At 40.6% G+C, this 18339-nt stretch overlaps 5 protein-coding genes across 12 annotated transcripts; 3 read left to right on the forward strand and 2 right to left on the reverse strand.

The window, feature by feature from the left end:
- Positions 1-190: 190 nt before the first annotated feature.
- On the reverse strand, positions 191-2500 carry LOC129750631 (tRNA (guanine(10)-N2)-methyltransferase homolog). The gene is made up of 5 exons (XM_055745661.1): positions 2048-2500; positions 1794-1942; positions 871-1732; positions 616-814; positions 191-549 (listed from the first exon to the last, which is right to left on the reverse strand). Exons 2-5 carry the CDS (start codon positions 1857-1859, stop codon positions 213-215), a joined length of 1464 nt encoding a protein of 487 aa, XP_055601636.1. The 5' UTR covers positions 1860-1942; positions 2048-2500; the 3' UTR covers positions 191-212.
- Positions 1920-4309, forward strand: LOC129750828 (serine protease inhibitor 42Dd-like). Of its 5 annotated transcripts, XM_055746151.1 has the most exons (7): positions 1920-2018; positions 2125-2312; positions 2448-2602; positions 2667-3461; positions 3526-3667; positions 3729-3905; positions 4075-4309. In XM_055746151.1, the coding sequence occupies exons 3-6, from the start codon at positions 2540-2542 to the stop codon at positions 3857-3859; spliced, it is 1131 nt and encodes a 376-aa protein (XP_055602126.1). In that variant the 5' UTR covers positions 1920-2018; positions 2125-2312; positions 2448-2539; the 3' UTR covers positions 3860-3905; positions 4075-4309. The 5 variants fall into 5 exon arrangements, 4 of the variants coding, with proteins under 4 accessions (XP_055602126.1, XP_055602201.1, XP_055601919.1 ...); XM_055746226.1 differs by lacking the exon at positions 1920-2018 and having other exon boundaries at positions 2126-2269; XR_008738519.1 differs by lacking the exon at positions 1920-2018 and having other exon boundaries at positions 2277-2602; positions 3729-3909.
- Positions 4310-7800: 3491 nt separating this feature from the next.
- On the forward strand, positions 7801-9696 carry LOC129751134 (calcineurin B homologous protein 1). Its single transcript, XM_055746492.1, has 2 exons — positions 7801-8046; positions 8929-9696. Exons 1-2 carry the CDS (start codon positions 7980-7982, stop codon positions 9429-9431), a joined length of 570 nt encoding a protein of 189 aa, XP_055602467.1. The 5' UTR covers positions 7801-7979; the 3' UTR covers positions 9432-9696.
- Positions 9697-9742: 46 nt separating this feature from the next.
- LOC129750276 (protein transport protein Sec23A) lies at positions 9743-16033 on the reverse strand. Of its 4 annotated transcripts, none has more exons than XM_055745454.1 (6): positions 15860-16033; positions 15525-15767; positions 12902-13574; positions 11521-12840; positions 11281-11298; positions 9743-10189 (listed from the first exon to the last, which is right to left on the reverse strand). In XM_055745454.1, exons 2-6 carry the CDS (start codon positions 15758-15760, stop codon positions 10100-10102), a joined length of 2337 nt encoding a protein of 778 aa, XP_055601429.1. In that variant the 5' UTR covers positions 15761-15767; positions 15860-16033; the 3' UTR covers positions 9743-10099. The 4 variants fall into 4 exon arrangements, with proteins under 4 accessions (XP_055601429.1, XP_055601459.1, XP_055601425.1 ...); XM_055745484.1 differs by having other exon boundaries at positions 15525-15770; XM_055745450.1 differs by having other exon boundaries at positions 15525-15777; positions 15860-16032.
- Positions 16034-16182: 149 nt separating this feature from the next.
- On the forward strand, positions 16183-18334 carry LOC129739082 (mediator of RNA polymerase II transcription subunit 27). The gene is made up of 5 exons (XM_055730474.1): positions 16183-16441; positions 16508-16771; positions 17680-17767; positions 17841-18062; positions 18134-18334. The coding sequence occupies exons 1-5, from the start codon at positions 16263-16265 to the stop codon at positions 18266-18268; spliced, it is 888 nt and encodes a 295-aa protein (XP_055586449.1). The 5' UTR covers positions 16183-16262; the 3' UTR covers positions 18269-18334.
- The last annotated feature ends 5 nt before the right edge of the window (positions 18335-18339 follow it).

Genomic DNA, 18339 nt, shown 5'->3' on the forward strand with positions numbered 1-18339 from the left:
CAACTCTCGAGACAGTATCCCTTTACAAGGCAAAACCTTTTAAAAAAAAAGTCGTCTGTAAAATGTAAAAACCGTCAAATGGAAAATTTGGTCGTTGGAAAACATTTTTTTTATCAAAAATGTTCTTTTAAAAAAAAATTATAACGGGAAATGTGATTCTATCAACTAACGAATTGGTAATCAACGCAAATTTAAGTCCTAAAAGGCAAATATTATTTCTTCGCCTTATCTTCATCGATAAGTTTCCATTTGCCATCACTATCCAGCTGTTTTCCCCGTTTGATGGCTTCTTCCCGACCAACTTCCCGCAAAGCAAGCCGCCTTTCTTTCCGGGTACCGCTGCTTTGCAAAACGGTTTTCATGTATCGTTGGCGAAAGTTGTCCACCATCTGTTCCGATAGCTGGTACGAGTCCATATCCTCCTCCCGGTCGGAAATTTTCTCATACGTTAGCAGCCGGCGGGCACTGTACGTGGTCAGGGGTTGTACTGAGTTGGCCACCAGTTCCAGGCATTTGTGACGTGGTAACATATCCGGTGTGAAATCTTTCCTGTTTAGTAAAGGAAACATATGTTGAGTGTATTATTTTAGTTTTTGGCCTTTAGGATAATTTTACCTCAATATGGGATACCAACACACCAAGCGCCCTCCCATTTTAAGATGTCGAGCCGAGAAGTTCATGAGATCCCGATAAAGTTGATCGAACTGGTAGGGAGAAGTAGATGGATAATGAACTACACCTTCATTGAGACATGTTGCCCGTTTCTGCGTTTTGAATTCGATCTTTTCCGTTGCCTCTCGAATACCATAGGGAGCTGAAAAAAATAATCTTCAATCTATCTGAACTGAGATAAAAACCCATCCGACCTACGGTCAGTGATGATACTATCGAGCTGTATTCTGCTGTTCCAAATACTTCTGGAAAAATCCGATATCAGCACATCGACGTATCGATTTTCACACCCATATTGTTTCAAATTTGCGTAAATGCATTCATCTGCTTCTCGAACCTTTTGGTTAACGCGGGTGGGTTTAGATTTCCCATGGATCGTCATGTAGTCGATGTCTGACCCTAATACAAACGCTCCGAATTTGGCCGCTGCAACTAATAGCGAGCCAGATCCCACAAAAGGGTCGAGTACCAAGTCGCCGTCTCTGGCCAATCCCTGATTAGCCATCAAAAGCGAAAGTTGCGGATCCATCGAGGTGTTTCCGATGAATTTCCGCTTCTTCAGCGATATCTCATTGATGATGTCTCTTGCTCCATCGGCCACCCAACTTCCGAAAACGACATCATACGGTTGATCTGGTACATCCATGGGATCTAGTCCCCAGAACTCAACGTACCAGTAATGTACATCTGGATTTTTCAAATTGACCGGCCCTTCAACAGGGAGGTACTCTAAAGTTTCTATTTTAGCAACCTTCTCGGGTTGAGAAAAATGTTTGTTATACGTTTCTACAGTTACCTTGAAACTGCGATCTTTACCGAAGAACGGGTTCAAGGTTTTCCGATTTGTCTCGATATAACATTTCAGTTCTTTATGAAAGTTGGCCGTACTGTTGGAGTGAGCCCATAGTTCGAAAATGCACCGTAACGACATGGATCGCGAAGCTAACTTCCGGGCGGCGTCATGATTTTGAAGTTCCACTATCCAGAACGGATTTTCTGGTTTATGATTCGGAGCAGTGTTCATTTTGATGTTCCATAAGCGTAGCAGCGATGCAATTTCCTGAGTTTATATTTTCAAGCATTTAAATGAATAAAACAAAACTATTTAGGAATATACTTACAGCTTGCCGGAAATCCACGTGCTCTTGGGCAAACCATAATACATATTTCTTCCACTGATTAGCCATTTTTACTTATGTTTAGCTAAAGATTTTTCAACTTTAAACTTTGAGCACGTTTCGATCGTCTTTCAGCAGCAATAGCCAGCATGCTACGAAGCATAAAGCATTGTTTTTGTTACGAATGAGGAATATGCCATAAACAGCAGAAAAAGGAGCGTGATAAGGGTAAGCTTTTAAAAATTGTTAATAATTACTGTTTGTAAATTTAGATTCATGAAATACTTAATCTACAGATTTTATTAAAATATATAAAAATTGTTGATATTTTCAGTCTTTCGTGATAATCGAGGAAATAAACTACTCACCACATGGCTCAAGTGCGCATGTGAACACAGAGCAGAAAAGTGTCCATCTGGTATTCCTGCTTTGCTCCGACAAAGCTAAAAACATCAACTCACACACTTCACCTGCTGCCGGTCGGTCATTCATTAGTGGTTTTTACTCAACCAACATACTAGCGTACAGTACATTTTTCCCATATTTTCAATGCCTCTCAGTATTAAACGAATATGAAACCAAAGCCAGCTTCGACAGTCCATCGAGGTGAGTCACCGGGCAAACGGCAAGTTAAATTACGTCCCCGATTCTTTACAGCATTTAGTGTCGGTTTATCGATTCTGGTGGCCATAGCAGCTTGGTACTACTTATCAGTATTAAAATCTAGCACAATCCCAGTCCAGCACAAAATGGAACAATTAGATGCACAATTCGTTCAAAGAACCAACCACTTTGCTTTGGAGCTGTATAAGGTAAGTGGTGCGATTCAAAGTGGTTGTTCAAACAAATCCAACCTTTATTTTTTTTAAATTACAGCAAATAATCCAAGCTCAGAAAGGCAATGTCGTCATCTCTCCGTTTTCGATCAGCAGCTGTCTTTCTTTTGCCGGAATGGGGGCAGCTGGCCCGACCGCCGAAGAAATGTTCGCTAGTCTGAAACATGGTAGCGCTTCAGAAAGACATGGAGTGGCCGATAACTATGGCAAGATTTTGCGTAACCTGGTTGACAATAATAGCCTAAAAATTGCCAACAAAATGTATATCATGGACAAGTATTCGCTAAAGTCAAGCTTCCATGAGATTGCTACCAAGTCTTTCCACTCCGAGGCAGAATCGGTAAACTTTGGGGATAGCGCGACTGCTGCGCAAACCATTAATAACTGGGTCGAGGGAAAGACGAACAATAAAATCAAGGAATTGATCTCCCCGGAGGCCCTTGACGATTTGACCAGGATGGTTCTGGTAAACGCTATTCATTTCAAAGGCACTTGGACGCATCAGTTCAATCCGGACAAGACCGTTCCCAGACCCTTCTGGACCAGTGAAACTGAATCGGTTGATGTACCTATGATGAACATCAAAAAGCAATTTAACTATGGGCTGTTCGATGAATTGAACATGGCTGCGCTGGAACTAACCTATAGTGATAGTGAAGTCAGTATGTTGATCCTGCTTCCCCATGAGAGGGATGGCCTGGCCAAGTTAGAAGAGAATCTTCTCAATATCAACTTCGACGATATACGCAGCAAGATGTATAACCAGGAGGTGGAAGTATTTCTGCCGAAATTCAAAATCGAATTCGACTTGGATTTAAAAGAGACCCTGGAGAAGGTACTACGAATGATTTCGGTCAACGATTGAAATAGTATTAAAGTGTTTTCCTCTTCTTTAACAGCTCGGAATGGTTACTATGTTTACGGACCAAGCTGATTTTAGTGGTCTTCTCGAACAACCCGAACCTCTCAAGGTATCCAAGGTCATCCATAAAGCGTTCATAGAAATAAACGAAGAGGGTGCAGAAGCAGCCGCTGCTACCGGTAAGAGCACTTAGTTTTATTTTCAACTGTTTTCTATTAGCAATGTGCTTTCGTTTTGTAGCCGTCGTTGTACGAATGAAAAGAAGCATTGGTCGCGATCATTATTTCCGCGTTGATCATCCTTTCATGTGTTTGCTTCAAATTCGCAACAAATTGCTTTTCATTGCTAAGAATATGAATCCAGTGCAATGAACGCCGTCATCGTCAAAAACACACTTACGATTTTAAGCTGCATATTGTACGTACGTTTTTTCAATTCTGTAATGTTGAAAACATTTAAGTTATTCCGTTATCTGATAATCCGGTAACCCCCCTTTGCTTATCATACAAAAAATGCATTGGTTTATCGGTGTGATCAACGCTTATCTCAACAAAGGTGCTTATCAATGAATTTCACATCCACACAGGTATGATCATGATGACGCGCTGCCTAATACTTCATCCCTACTTCACCGCCGATCATCCATTCTTGTATATGCTGCAGCAGAATGGACAAATTTACTTTGTGGGACGCAAAACCGAGGCATGAGCGGGGTCCTCGAAGAAAAGGTCGCTGTTAAGCGGAGCTGAGGTGCCTTAATGAAACCAGTGAAAAATTGTTGTGCAATAAATTTGAAACCATATCGTTACAGACGATTTTTTGCTTGACTGTTTTTTTTAAAGAGATATGAAAGAAAAAAAGGTTTCTAACAACATGAAAGGAAGGTCTAAACTGATATGCTTAAGAAATCTTCTTAAAAAAATCAAAAATTGTTCTTAACTTTTATCCTTCAATTTATTCATTACTGTACCAAGTAAATTGAAATCATTATAGGATTTATTCTTGCCCAGGAAGCTATCTGAAGTTTGCCAATGTTGTATAGAACGTTACATTCACGGAAAACCAGCGTTTACCTAACGCGGAAAGAAATTATGCTTATTTTTAAGGAGTTTAGGTACTTATTTAGGAAAATGATTAGAAATGTTGATGCAAAATGAGTTTGTAATGAGTACATCTTTATTTGCTTTTTTAACTGAACTTCATTATTGAAAGATCCACATATTTTCTCAAAATAATTAAGAAATGTTACGTTAACGTAACACCATGAAATGAAAGAGAGCGTTCACCAATTGTTGATACGATAGTCCGATCGAGTAAGTTTCTATTATTGCGTGTGAGGTGTTGATGGTTGGTGCGATTGAAAGTAATATTGCAGTGAGTACTTTGAGTGAGACTTTCAATACATTCTGTTATCCAATTTAACATCAATAACCATAAGGAATTATCGAAAATTTGAGCTGATAAGTACCTACAAAACTTTCTGGCATCGGGGAATCGTTTTTTGTCTTTATTTAAAAAATCATCATTGGTGAGTTTGTCTTCGCTAATATTTCTCACACCTGCCACTAGATGTCACCAGCCATAAATATGATTTCTTGAAATCTGAATCCACATTCAAAAATTAATTACCGTACTTAAAGGTGTATAAAACAATAGGTTGTATACTGTTTACCGGAATTCCATTTACCGGAAGTGCCATTTACCGGAATACCATTTACCGGACTGTACTATTTACCGGAATTCCATTTACCGGACTATACCATTTACCGGAAAACCACTTACCGGAAGTCCCATTTACCGGAATTTTTTTGATACGTATAAATTTGGGTTGTACCCCAATTCCCCGAAAATTTACCATTTCTAAAAAAAAAAATTCGCCTGAAGGACCATTTCCCAGAGTATTGAATATTTCTATACAAACTGGAATCCGAAAAAAAGAACTTGTTTCTAAAAAAGAGGGTTTAAAAATATTATTCTTTGCGGCAAAGCCGCAACCAACGAGGATGAAGGGGCAGAGGCGGCACAAAGCCGCCGAGGCTCCCAAATCCGAGGCGGCCGCCGACCCGCCGTCGGAAGCGGCGGCCCTATTACATTGGTCTAGGTCTGTCGGGGCTTCCTAGGTCTGCGTGAAAGCTAGGGGTGATCCCTTAGTCCCGTCCGCCACGCGACAGCGTGAAGGACAATATGTCTTTCAAGTTCGAACGCGCAGCGTGAGGAGTCGGATACTAAAAACGAGAACGGTTTTGAAAGCCACACTCACTGGTTATCATGAAATCAATTAAAGTACCCAAATCTCGACCAAAAATCATTCTGGACAAAAGTTCACGGGTAAACGGGATGCAATAATAGATTTGTTCTTAAAAATTCTTATTCCGGTAAATGGCATTCCGGTAAATAGTACATTCCGGTTAATGTCAGTCCGGTAAATGGTTCATTCCGGTAAATAGCAGTCCGGTAAACGGTTCATTCCGGTAAATGAATTTCCGGTAAATAGCATTCCGGTAAATGGTTTTCCGGTAAATGGAATTCCGGTAAACAGTATACAACCAAAACAATACAGTAATTTGTTAATCAAAATGCGTGCAGATCATTCGGATTTAAGAGTAGCGACGTGTTTATACTAACTCTTCTCGGTTTTTATTTTCAAATTACCAAAACGTACGACTCAATTTTGATTGATGCTTCTCGTCGTAATATGTGAACGACCCTCTTTTTGAAGTCGAAGTCCGACAAATGACACCGACTTATACCGTATTTCTAGAGTTTGTTTTGATTAGGTCGTATGAACCACATTGCGTGTTTCGAGAAAATCGCTTTTGAAGTGTTGAAACACATTTTTAATTCTAGTATTTAAAATAACTTTAAGAATTGTCAGGAAATTTTGTATGCGATGCGGAAATCAATGAAGAACATGCTAGTGTATTCGATGTATCAATTAGTTAAGTTATATTCAGTGAAGATGTTTTCACGACATTTTGCAGTATGTTACTTGGCGCATACGTCGTAATGCAAAACAACCTTAATTTCATCTGAACATCATTAGATTTTTCTCAATTGTTGATATTTCCATCGATATTACTGGTAAAATACGTAGAAAGTAGAAATGTTACCTGGAAGTACCCAGATGCTGACCGGATTCAGTACCCAAGTGGTGACCGGAATAGGTTCTGCGAGAGACTGTCCATTAATGATGTTTGAAGTCGACTAAACATTGCTGGCTGCTTGCTGATATATTTCCGAGGATCGTTCAAGGAATCTTATACAAATATCCGCTAGTTATTTTGGCTGCCTCTGTAAAAATACTAAGCTCATATTTTGCCCAGCATAAATAAACTTTCATTGAACTTACCTTCACACAATGAAGCCCTGTATTGCGTACCAAGATAGTTAAACACCATTGAACACAAACTCCGATAGAATTTCTAACTTTTGTTCACTTCCCGAAACACTTCCTGGAAAAATGCAAAAGGTCGCTAAAACCACTTTGCCGAACTGTTGTTTTTCGACTTTTTGCATGCACGGCAAATTAGTGCGATGCAAAATGCCGTTAAAACCAAGTTGCACTCAAAAATGAGAAAGTCGTTATACGTCTTAAATTTAAATCATGTTCTAAAATTTATTTATTGATCAAATGAAACCAAATTTTTACCAAACGTAAAATACATGTTTTTCAATCGTTTGTAGTAAATATCTCAATTTTGTTTATGTTGGTTCATACGACCTAATCAAAACAAACTCTAGATTTGTTTTCTCCCCTCGATCAGTGCTCCACCGTACCCGACAAAAACAAACACAAATCGTCGCAAGTGTATTGCTACCTCACTCACTCACACGCTCTCTTGCAACACTGGCAAAATTATCGGTGGGCCACCGTCCGTAAGCAGAACTCCGACAGGTCAAAACCAGTGCAACACCGTCCGAATAAACAAACAGTTTGACAGCACCTAGTGGTGCACCAGTGCAACACTAGTGCAACACTCGGCATAAACAAATACGGTATTATGCGATTCATACACATCCAGTCCTGTTTGCACAATTCGTACGCATCGGATACAGAAATGTTTGTTCATTGATTGCACTTTCTTAAGTTGATTTTAAGTTTATAGATAGATCCGAAAAATGCCTCAATAAAACTACTTGTATTAAAAAAATACAGGTTGTTCGATTAAAATGCTTTTTGATTGAACTTGAACATCCAAATTCTGATAAATTTGACAAATCAAAAGTTTGTGTATAAGCTAGAAATACGTATACTCACACAAGAAGACAACCATAACTTGGTAGCAAGCGAAAAATAAGTTTCGCCTCCACGAATCGTTTTCCAGGCCAGTCAGACCAATCAGTTTCGCTCAACCTATTCCAGCGCTACAACAGGCGTAAGCTCCACAAGAAAGAAAATAAGATTGTTTTTTCTTCGGATATTACATTCCGTGGTTGATTAATATTTTTGACCTCTGCCTCGTCGTCAATAACGTCATCGGAAGGAAAACCATGGGAAATAAATCTTCGCTGCTGCTGCGGGAGGAGGAAATCGCACAAATCCATGAGGAAACTGGATGTGAGTATCCTTTAGAGAGTAAATTGAAGTACTGCTACATAACGGGGCTGCATCCTTGGACTCGATCTGATCCATTTCCTATCCTGGACATTTGAATTCCATTGGTTTAGATTGGCCACTATTGATTTCGAGATGTTTTTTTAATGGGATTGCTCTAAATATACCTAGAATTGTGATTGCTGTAAATTTCCGATCATTGGATACTGGATTTATATATACATACTTAACTATGAAAATTCTACATAAATAAGATGTTGAATAGTTGGGAAAAATAGTCAATCAGAACTATCTCAGTCCCAATGCCAAAACGACACATCATGTGTGGTTCTATATGCCCTAAAAATATTTCTATATCTGATAAGGTTACATTGGATCAACACTTCCAATAGCACTGGTATAAGTGAAAATTTTGTTTCCTCAGTAATTAAAAGCAACTTCACATAGGTATTGAGTGGCTCCAACGACATCCACCCGCGCGCCGCAAGAACAGCATTTTGGTTATCAGCTAAAACACAGTGTCTCGTGTACTAGCTTGATTGACGTTTTTAATTTTCGCTTAGTAGGTACCTACCTTACGACTGATTAAAAGTGCAATTGTAAATATGAAAACCTAAGTCGGTACCGTTTGTTTGAGGAGCGCAGTAGTGTTGCTACATCCACATATTACGTGGAAGAATGGCTCTCGGTATCACCAAACAGAAAATGGAACTTAATAAATAAAAACTTTTTTCGTTGTTTGTTTTTCAATGATTTACAAAGAAGCTACCCGTTATTTAGTTGTTGGAAATTTCATGCAAATAAAGTTTTAGGACCACATAATATCAAAAGTTGTCGCTCGAACTAAATTTCGAACCTCATTTGTACTTCACCCATTTTTCACAGTTACCCCAAATCAAATCGAGCGTTTGTATTCCCGTTTCACGTCGTTGGATCGCAGCGATTGCGGCACCCTGTCCCGGGAGGACTTCCTGCGCATTCCGGAGCTAGCAATTAACCCACTCTGCGAGCGTATCGTGCATTCATTCTTCGCCGACAGCAACGATGATCGGGTCAATTTTCGCCAGTTCACTAGGGTACTGGCCCATTTCCGACCGATTAAACCAAACAAGGAAAATCGGTTGAACAATCGAGAGGAGAAGCTCCGTTTTGCGTTTAAAATGTATGACCTCGATGATGATGAAACCATTTCCCGTGATGAGCTGTTGAGCATTCTGCAAATGATGGTCGGTGCCAACATAAGCCAGGACCAGCTGAACAGCATCGCCGAGCGGACGATTGTGGAGGCCGATTCGGCGGGTCAAGGAAAGATCACGTTCGACGACTTTTGCCGTGCCTTAGAGCGCACCGAGGTCGAGCAGAAGATGTCGATTCGGTTCCTTAACTGAAGCCGGCGCTCGTGGTGTGATTGGTTTGCCAATTTAGGGCAATCGTAGAGGAAATGTGCATTTGTTTCGTTTCAGAAGTTTTCATTTCATTGAAACTGATGCACACGACGAGCGGCAAATAAAGACGAATTTAACGACGCATGGGGAAGATTCTTCGTTTTCCAAAGAACAGGATTACTTTAAACGTTTGTTTCTGAATGGTGTAAATAGAGGGATAAATAAATACTAGTATTCAATAAAGCGTTTCTTAACAGTAACTTACTAACCGACAGGATTATTTCTTTCTTTTCTATCCGAACAAAAAGGGTCTATTGTCTCTACCTAATTTATTATAAAGTTTATGCAATTGTTTAATTGGTTTTGCTAGAGTAATACATAACTGAATAGAGCCCGCATTGCCACAAGATGAGTTCAAACAAACGGGAATCGATTAAGAGTACGAATCGAAAACAAATCGATTTGATTGATCGCAGATCGAAGAGCATCGTCGCGCTGCCATTTAATCATTCCCTTGTCTTTCTCACTAACGTTAAAGTACGAGAACAGATACATACATAATTCTTCGACGGTCCGATAAGAATTTAAACTACACACAAATAATAACGACTCAGTGATTCGATAAAATAAAATACCCATTTTCTCTGTCCCTGCGTCCGATTGCAATCCTCCTAGGTCGTGGAAGAGACGGCAAGCTTTTTCAGATGTTCCATGAAAACTTGCAGCGAGACATCGTCGGTGAGCACTGGAGCACCACCATCCTGCAGAAGCAGCAACATCACGTTTCGAAAATTGAAAATAAGAACGAAATTAGTACCTGCATTGAAGTTCGATGCAAACAAAATACCCTCATAAACCGTTATTACTGTTTTATAAATACAATTATTACCTCTTACCGGATGTGAAATTTAGACGATAGAATATTGAATGGATGAATGACCTGAACAATGTGTGAAACTAGCCTTTTAAGCTTACCCAACAATGAACTTAAGATGATAGAACGGTTGTATGACAATTTGGGATATTTTTTTACAACTACAGAAAACGTCCTACTCATTTGGTGCCTTGGAAAAGTATGAAATGGATCATACGGATTACGAAACCGCAGAGCATGACCTTGCTGTTTCGACGAACGACTAGCGAATGGTGAAGGTAAAGCTGATGAAATAAATATACGAACAGTCGATAGCACGAAGTGAATAAGAAAAGTTCCATTTGAAAACCAAATTTAATAGTTGATTTCAACTAAAATCATTGATAAAAACATCTTTAACTCTAAATTATGCGGTACGACAAGAAATTGTGATTCCAACTTCGACACAGTTGAAGAAAACCTATACGTTACAAGTTTAAAAGTAGATTCTTTAAACAGGTAAAAAAGTTTTTGGAGGCCGAAAACTGTTTCCAAAAATCCTCATTTTCATCAATGTAATACGCAGTCTGGAATATTCAGCATCATCTTGAAAACTACAGAATAACATGAGATTTGAGTTAACGTCCTGAGATAATTTTGTCAACCTTCTGGAAATTTACGAAATTTCCCATAGTTACTTCTATTACCCTTGTCTATGAAACAAAAAACCTATAAAATGTTTTGAGTTTAATGTTTGATTGATTAGTGTGACGTTTGTTATGTTAGTGATACTTTGGGATGTGTATATTGTATGTGTTAATCAACTGTTTTCCCGTTTCAGACGCCAATAATAAAAAGATATTTCATAACTACACCACCAGTTTGAAAATGTCGAATGATTTTAGTAAACCACCCAAATGACCGTAATTTGTGCTTCCCACCACTAAAATTAACGAGCGAGATTTACAGAAGAAAAAAGAATAAAAACACAATATCTACCGCCATCGGTGCAGCCATCTGTCGGAAAACGAAAGATAAAACGTAATATGGAACAAGGTTCGTTCAAAGTCGTCAGAAGAAAACCGGGGTCCCAATTTCAACGACCAATCGTGTGTATGTGGTGTAGATGAAGAGTTCCATTCCGGGAAAAATAACACACACGCGTTAAAAACGTTTCTCTTAGAAACAAAACTCGAGAACATGTTTTCTTGAAAGAAAAGGTGTGGAAAAATTACTCACCTGTCCATAGGCGTACATGTTGTTGTGGGTCTGTGAAGGGTTGACCTTAGACAGCAGGAACCGAGCTTGGGAACCGCCTTGCTCGGTATCAATGTATCGCGGCATTGGGAACCGGGTTTGTAGAATTTCCTGGGCATCGTCCACCGGAGCCTGCAGCAGCTGTTTGAAGTTTTCGTACTCGGGCATCTCCTGATACTTGAGACTTCGCCATTGGGCTATCGTTTCACCGTGGAAAATCAAAATTTGGAAGAAGGTATCCATCAGCAGTATCCGATCCGGTTGGATCGAGGAGGTGTCGAGAAGAACGGGTTCCGGGGGCCCGTTGAATGAGTACGAATATAGAATTGGTTGTATCATAATGAGTGATTGGGTAAGATCTTCTCGCATCAGCATGTGTCGATAGAATGTGGTTTCATCAGGTGAGTTGTTAAAGACCTGCAGGAATTGAGATCGCCGCAGATGGTACATGAATTGCGGGAACAGTGAGAAATTCTCCGCCAACCGGAAACTGTTCGGATCGTCTTTACTGTATTCACCAAACTTCTGACAGAGTCGAATAAGTTGCCGATCGACCCATCGCAAAGTATCTGGCCCATCATCGGACTCTGCTCGGTAGACTACCATTCTTGACATCAGCACAGCAGCAGCTTCCTGGTCAAAACCGGCGCTTATCATGTGCAAATTCGAAGTTGCATCTGCCCAACTTCGAGCTACGGTCGTTACACGGATTCTCCTTTGTCCGCTGGAGTGCTGATATTGAGAAATGAATTGAAGACAACCACGACCACCTTGAGGGATCGGCGCTGCATGTTGATTTGCTATCTCAAAGAAAAATGCCATTGTGCTGTTCGGAGTCATTGTGCACAGCTTCCATTGAGCTGTATTACCCATGCCGATCTCGGAATCAGATACAGAAGCATTTTTTACGTTTAGTGATACGCACGAACCAATGCCGCCTTCTATCTTCAACTCTCGGGAACATTTTATCTCCAACGTTCCATTGAATGCCATCTTCAGGTCACCCTTTTGATCGACCGCAAATACTCGCTGATAGGTCTGTTTGAAAAGGGAGGAGTTAAAAGAATCTCCCATAACCATGTGGCCACCGGTAGAATTACAGCACTGTTTCATCTCCATCAAGCCCGTCTGATCCAGGGCACAGGAGTAAATGTCAATACAATGCCCATTGGTTGCCGTTCTCAATGCCAGCGCCTCGTAGTGCTTGATCGCTTTCTTCATAAACTTAGCATTGTCCTTGTGGATGTCGTGATGCGATCGGATCGGATGTTTGAGCTCATCATCAACCACTTGACCGGGACCCTGAAAACATAGAACACTTGTCTAGAAAAACCTTCAGAAGAAAAAAAAAGCACTCAAGTACCTGAGAGCACGGTCCTCCGAGGAACAGCATGATTCGAGCTCCGGTATTCGGGTAGGTGCACTCCAACAAACCGACGGCAATCGACAAAGCCGCTCCAGTCGAGCGAAGGAAACGCTTGCCTTGAGGAACAGGCCACGGATCTCGTTGCAACTCGCCCAACAAATCGGTCAGTGCCATATCGCACTTGTGCAGTGGTTGCAAGAACCGATTCGCCGGAGGAACTGGCCCACCGACTTGTCCGCGCATCTGTTGCTGCTGCTGCTGTTGCTGGTTCGGCCCTAGACCACGACCAATCCCGAGCATATCCTGAATCTGCTTGGCAGTCAGATCTTTCGTCCCGCGGAAAACGTAGCTCTTGGAGCAACCATCGGTGCCGAGCTCGTGGACCTGAACCATCTTACCGAACGTGATCAGCCCGACCAGAGCGTTGGCCGGCAGCAAACTCAGGGACATCTGGAGCGAATCCTTGAGGGCCGACAACTCCTCCTCATCCATGCAGGTGTCAACGACGAACAGGAACACCGGCGGCAAACAGGGGGCCCGAGTGATCGTGTACTCGATGGTACTGAAGCCGGCGATCAGTTCCGCCGGTTGGTGCTGTTCCGAGATGGCTGCGTACTGCGGCGGGAACGGGTTGCGCTGGAAGCAAAAGTTGCACACCCACAACTTGGCCCTGAAAAGTGGCGGTTGAGAGTAGGAGATAAAGGGTAAAATATTTTCGCACAAATGGTAAACGTTACTGAACACAGTAAGAATTAAATTATCATCTCGTTAAATCGATTTAAATGGTTGCATTTTAGTTGTGACATCTGGTGGTTGGTGTTAGACTTTTTATTGATCTGTGAACTTAAAGCAAACGTTTTTAAGAAAAACTAAATAACACCAAAAGAAGAGATTATGTGCATTCAAGAACATTTAAAACATTTGCATCACATTGCAATAACTTTTTGATTTTAATCCGTTTTTTTATGATTCTATTGGAATTTATTCCCATTTGCATACCAGCCACTAGATGTCACTACTAGGTATCATTTGTGAAATCGAGTTTGATATTCATATAGATATCATGGAAAATAATAAAAAGGTAAAATTTACCGAGATAGCAAGGTGAACGCTCGTGAAAGCCAAAAATGTTACTTCTACCTCTTCGAAAAGGTAACTTCTACCTTGTTCAAGGTGAAACTCACCTCACAGCGAGGTAAATTCTACCTGAAAAAAGTACAATTCATCAGAAAAAAAGTAAATCTTACCCCGTAGCAAGGTGAAGACTACCTGAATTGAACTGAATGAAAAAGTAAAATTCACATAGAAAAAAGGTACACGGAAAATAATATAAAGTTAAAATTTACCGAGATAAAAAGGTTAAATTTAAAAAGGTAGCTTTTGCCTCGTCGAGATAAAACTCACCTCACAATGAGGTAAAGTTTACCTGAACCGAGCTGACAAAATAGGTAAAGTTCACGTAAAAAAAAGGTTAATCCGAAAAAATATAAAGCTTACCTCGTAGCAACGTGAATTTTACATGAATCAAGCAGAATAAAAAGGTATAACTCACTGAGAAAATTGGTAAATCCAGCGAAATGAAGCTTACCTCATATCGAGGTGAAATTGACCTGGATTGAGCTAAACAAACCGGTAAAATTCAGCTAGAAAAAATGATAACTATTTTCTGGTTTATGCAGGTTGAGCTGTTATTTCATCGAAGAACAAGTTTTGCAGAATATGGGAACAGAACGGTAAATGTAGTCTAAAATTTCATTCAGTTCTTCTAATTCCTCGTTATAATACTTTGCTTATATTAAAGATTGCCCCAATGAACTCCAAAGCGTTTTTGACATCATTCCGGAACAGCAACAGCAACATATTAGCCATCAGCAAGCCGGATAAGGCAATGAATGTACTAACCAATGAGGAGAATCCGATGGCCATTCAATGAAAATAAAACGAAGTTAACCGAGTCGGATCTTCGAAAATAAGAACAAAATTTTAAAAACAGAGTTCCAACACAATTATCATATTAACGTTGGTAGAACTCATTTCTTATCATAAAAATTTTAGGAATGGATAATTGAATCACAGAGAACAGACGTACAAGCTCGAACAAAAAATCTTTAAAAAAGTGTGTAAAATTTCAAATGCTGACACCCAAAAAATACGTTGAAAATTGACTTGCAACAGTGTCATCTAATTTTCACAGTTCTCTTTGGTGTATTTGGAGACATCTGGTGACTAAGCTAAAAAGGAAAAATTGGTTAAAATGTTCGTTGGAAATTTTGCACAAGTTTCGTGAAATAGCTTGTACGTCTGTTCTCTGTGATTGAATCTTAAAATTATTAATTATAATGGATAATTGTGTCCGACCTGTAAAACGATTTAAGTTTAAAAAATGCCTAAAATAAAGGTAAATGTATAATGTAGTCATTTTGAAGGAAATTATTGAAATTAGTAACTTTAGTGATAAAATTTAAAACAAAAAGGCAACTGGTGAGTGACCAGCTTTTAAAAAGTGACAAAGTAACTAATAAATGACCAACTTCTAGCCCTGCTTTTAGGCTACGTCATTTTAATACCTTTTATAATATATCGATTCAGACTTAGTTGAGACATTTCCGGCCAAACTTACCGATAATCAACCTGGCACATCGGATTTAGGATGGCCCGGCAGGTGGTCCGGGTGCAGACGACCGGATCGTACAGGATCGGTGGCAGATCCGGCCGTTCCTTCAGCGGTTGATAGAGGCAGCCCAGGGGGACCACCATTCGGCTGGCATCGATGCGACTCGAGGGCCACACGTTCCAGGTGAACCGAATCCCGTCCCGGTCCTCATTCTGTTGGATGAATTCTTCGTACGTGGTCATTTCGCTGCTGCTGGACGCTGGGTTGGGAACGAAAAAAAAATTGATGAAGTTGAGGTCGAATTTCATTTTGAACTGGAAACGTTTTTTAAGCTTACTCACCACGAAAATTTCAGCAGAGTGCGTCACAGATATTATCAGTGAACTGTTGCTTGACTTTTAAAGCAGTTTATTACAATAATTTCATGGTAAAACACCAGACAAAACGACTACAATCCGCGGAAGTTTCACAGAATTTACCCTGACCAGGTGAAAAACACGTCAGAAAGCAGCCGTCAAATTGGGAACGGTTTTCGCCTCGCTGGGAACACGTCATTTTCGCCGCATCTGCGGATTGTCGGAGTAGTCGGAGTAAGGCGAACTCTGTCATCAGCTCTCGGTTTGTTTACTTTTTTTGTTTGCTTGTTGTTGTTATTGTTGTTTTTTTTACTGCGGACAAAAGTGCGGCGTTCTCGTGTGAAATTGGCTCGGTTTAATTCAAAATTTCAAGTAAAACTATCTGAAAATGAATCTTGAACCGATAAACAATGCCTTATCCAACTTGCGGGTTCTGCGGTCCAGCGTTGGGCAAGTTTTCGAAACACTTGGAAACGGAGTTCGGGCAGAGCATGGCGACGAAGGAAAGGAACAGAAATTTCTCCAGGAGCTGCAAGAACTTTTGAATTCGGTCAACTCTAATTTGAGGTAATAGGTGTGATTGAAGGTATTAACGTAAATCTAACATTCTTTAATGAACTTTTTCTCATTCAGGGATTTCGAAACATGCATAAACGATCTGACCCCGCCCCAGGCACCGTTCAATTTGGCCAACACGGCCTATCTGTCCCTGGAGACGAATCTGGAACGGCAAGCGCTGTATCCGCACCTGGTGCAGAGCTACAAATGGCACGACAAGCTGCATGAGTACAGCTCCTTCGCGGCCACGCTGATGCAGCAGAATGCGCTCAAACGGTCCTATTACACCAATACCAAACGGCGCCGCTCGCTTCCGTCCAGCCATCTCGCTACGCCACAGTGAGTACCCCAGTTCCGGTTTCTAGACTCGAAAAATATTTAAGTAGAACTTCTTAGTAATAATCCCAATTGAAACAAAAATTCTACAAATCGTTATCTCAATTCTGAATTTTTAAAACTGAATAAGTACTAAATCTGGAGAGTATGACATTTGGCATAAAGCCATTTGGCATAATGCCTTTTGGCATAAAGCCATTTGGCATAAAAGCCATTTGGCATAAAGGCCATTTGGCATAAAAGCCATTTGGCATAATTTCAGCTTACCGAGTGGTGACTGTTTAGATAAACTTGCAATTTTTTTTCAAATTTTGCGGCGTTGCCGCATACATCGAGGATGCAGGGGTGAGGCGGCACAAAGCCGCCGAAGCTCCCCAATCCGAGGTGGCCGCCGACCCGCCGTCGGAAGCGGCGGCCTTATTACATTGGTCTAGGTCTAGGTCATTGGACGGCGGGTCGGCCTGAATCTCAACGTGATCACACGAAAAAAGAAATTATGCCAAATGGCTTTATGCCAAATGGCTTTTATGCCAAATGACCTTTATGCCAAATGGCCTTTATGCCAATTTATTTTAACTCGGAATTATGCGTCCTAATCTCTTGATTTAAATTTTATATGCTGAATTTGAATCTGAACCCCTAAATCTGAATGTTAATTCTGAATCTGAAACCTAAACCTCACTTTAGAATCTAGGTTTTGATTCCAAATTCTGAATATGAATATGATCCTGAATTCTGAATCTGAACTCTGAATCCGATCATGAATTCGGATTATATTGCTTTCCTGAAGCGTTTTCTAGAGCCAGGATGACGAAGTGAGTCACGTCCCGCGACTCGAAGAATAAGTGCTGTTATTTTAATTGCTGTTTGTCAGTTCTGAATATTCTCTTCATTTTGGATTTTCTTTTCAGAGTCGTTGACAATCTCATCGGTAGCATTCATTACAACAATATGAATCTGAAAATCGTTCGCCCGTTTCTACAGAATGCGATTCTTCACGTAAGCTTCCTGCGAATTTTTTTTTTTTTTCAAACGTAAAACATTCTCTAAATTCCATACCATTTTTCCTCAGATCACGATTTCCCGGGTGCTGAGGGCGGCTGTCATTCTCAAGGGACTGCTAATCGAGTGGGTCACCGTAAAGGGCTACGACGAATCGCTGATCGACGGTGTCGATGAGCACTGGACCGAATCGCGGCATCTGGTGTTTCGCAAGGTGCAAGACCACGCCCACTCGGCGATGCTGCATTTCTTCTCGCCTACCCTGCCGGAGCTGGCCATTCGAAGTTTTATTGTTAGTTCCCAATGTTTCAAATTTTCTTGATTTTCCTTCTGATTTGTTTTTTTTTTACTTCCCTACCCTAGACTTGGTTCCGGAGCTATGTGACCCTGTTTGCTGATCCCTGCAAAAAATGCGGTAAGCATTTGCACAATACATTGCCGCCGACTTGGAGAGACTTGAGAACGCTCGAGCCATTCCACGAAGAGTGTAAGAACTGATAGTGTAGTCGTATATTCCGGTAAGTATCTTTATGTTTTCTAATTAAACTGATTCTGATCGTATAACGGTG

The sequence above is a fragment of the Uranotaenia lowii genome, chromosome 1 (assembly GCF_029784155.1).
Source record: "Uranotaenia lowii strain MFRU-FL chromosome 1, ASM2978415v1, whole genome shotgun sequence".
NCBI lineage: Eukaryota > Metazoa > Arthropoda > Insecta > Diptera > Culicidae > Uranotaenia > Uranotaenia lowii.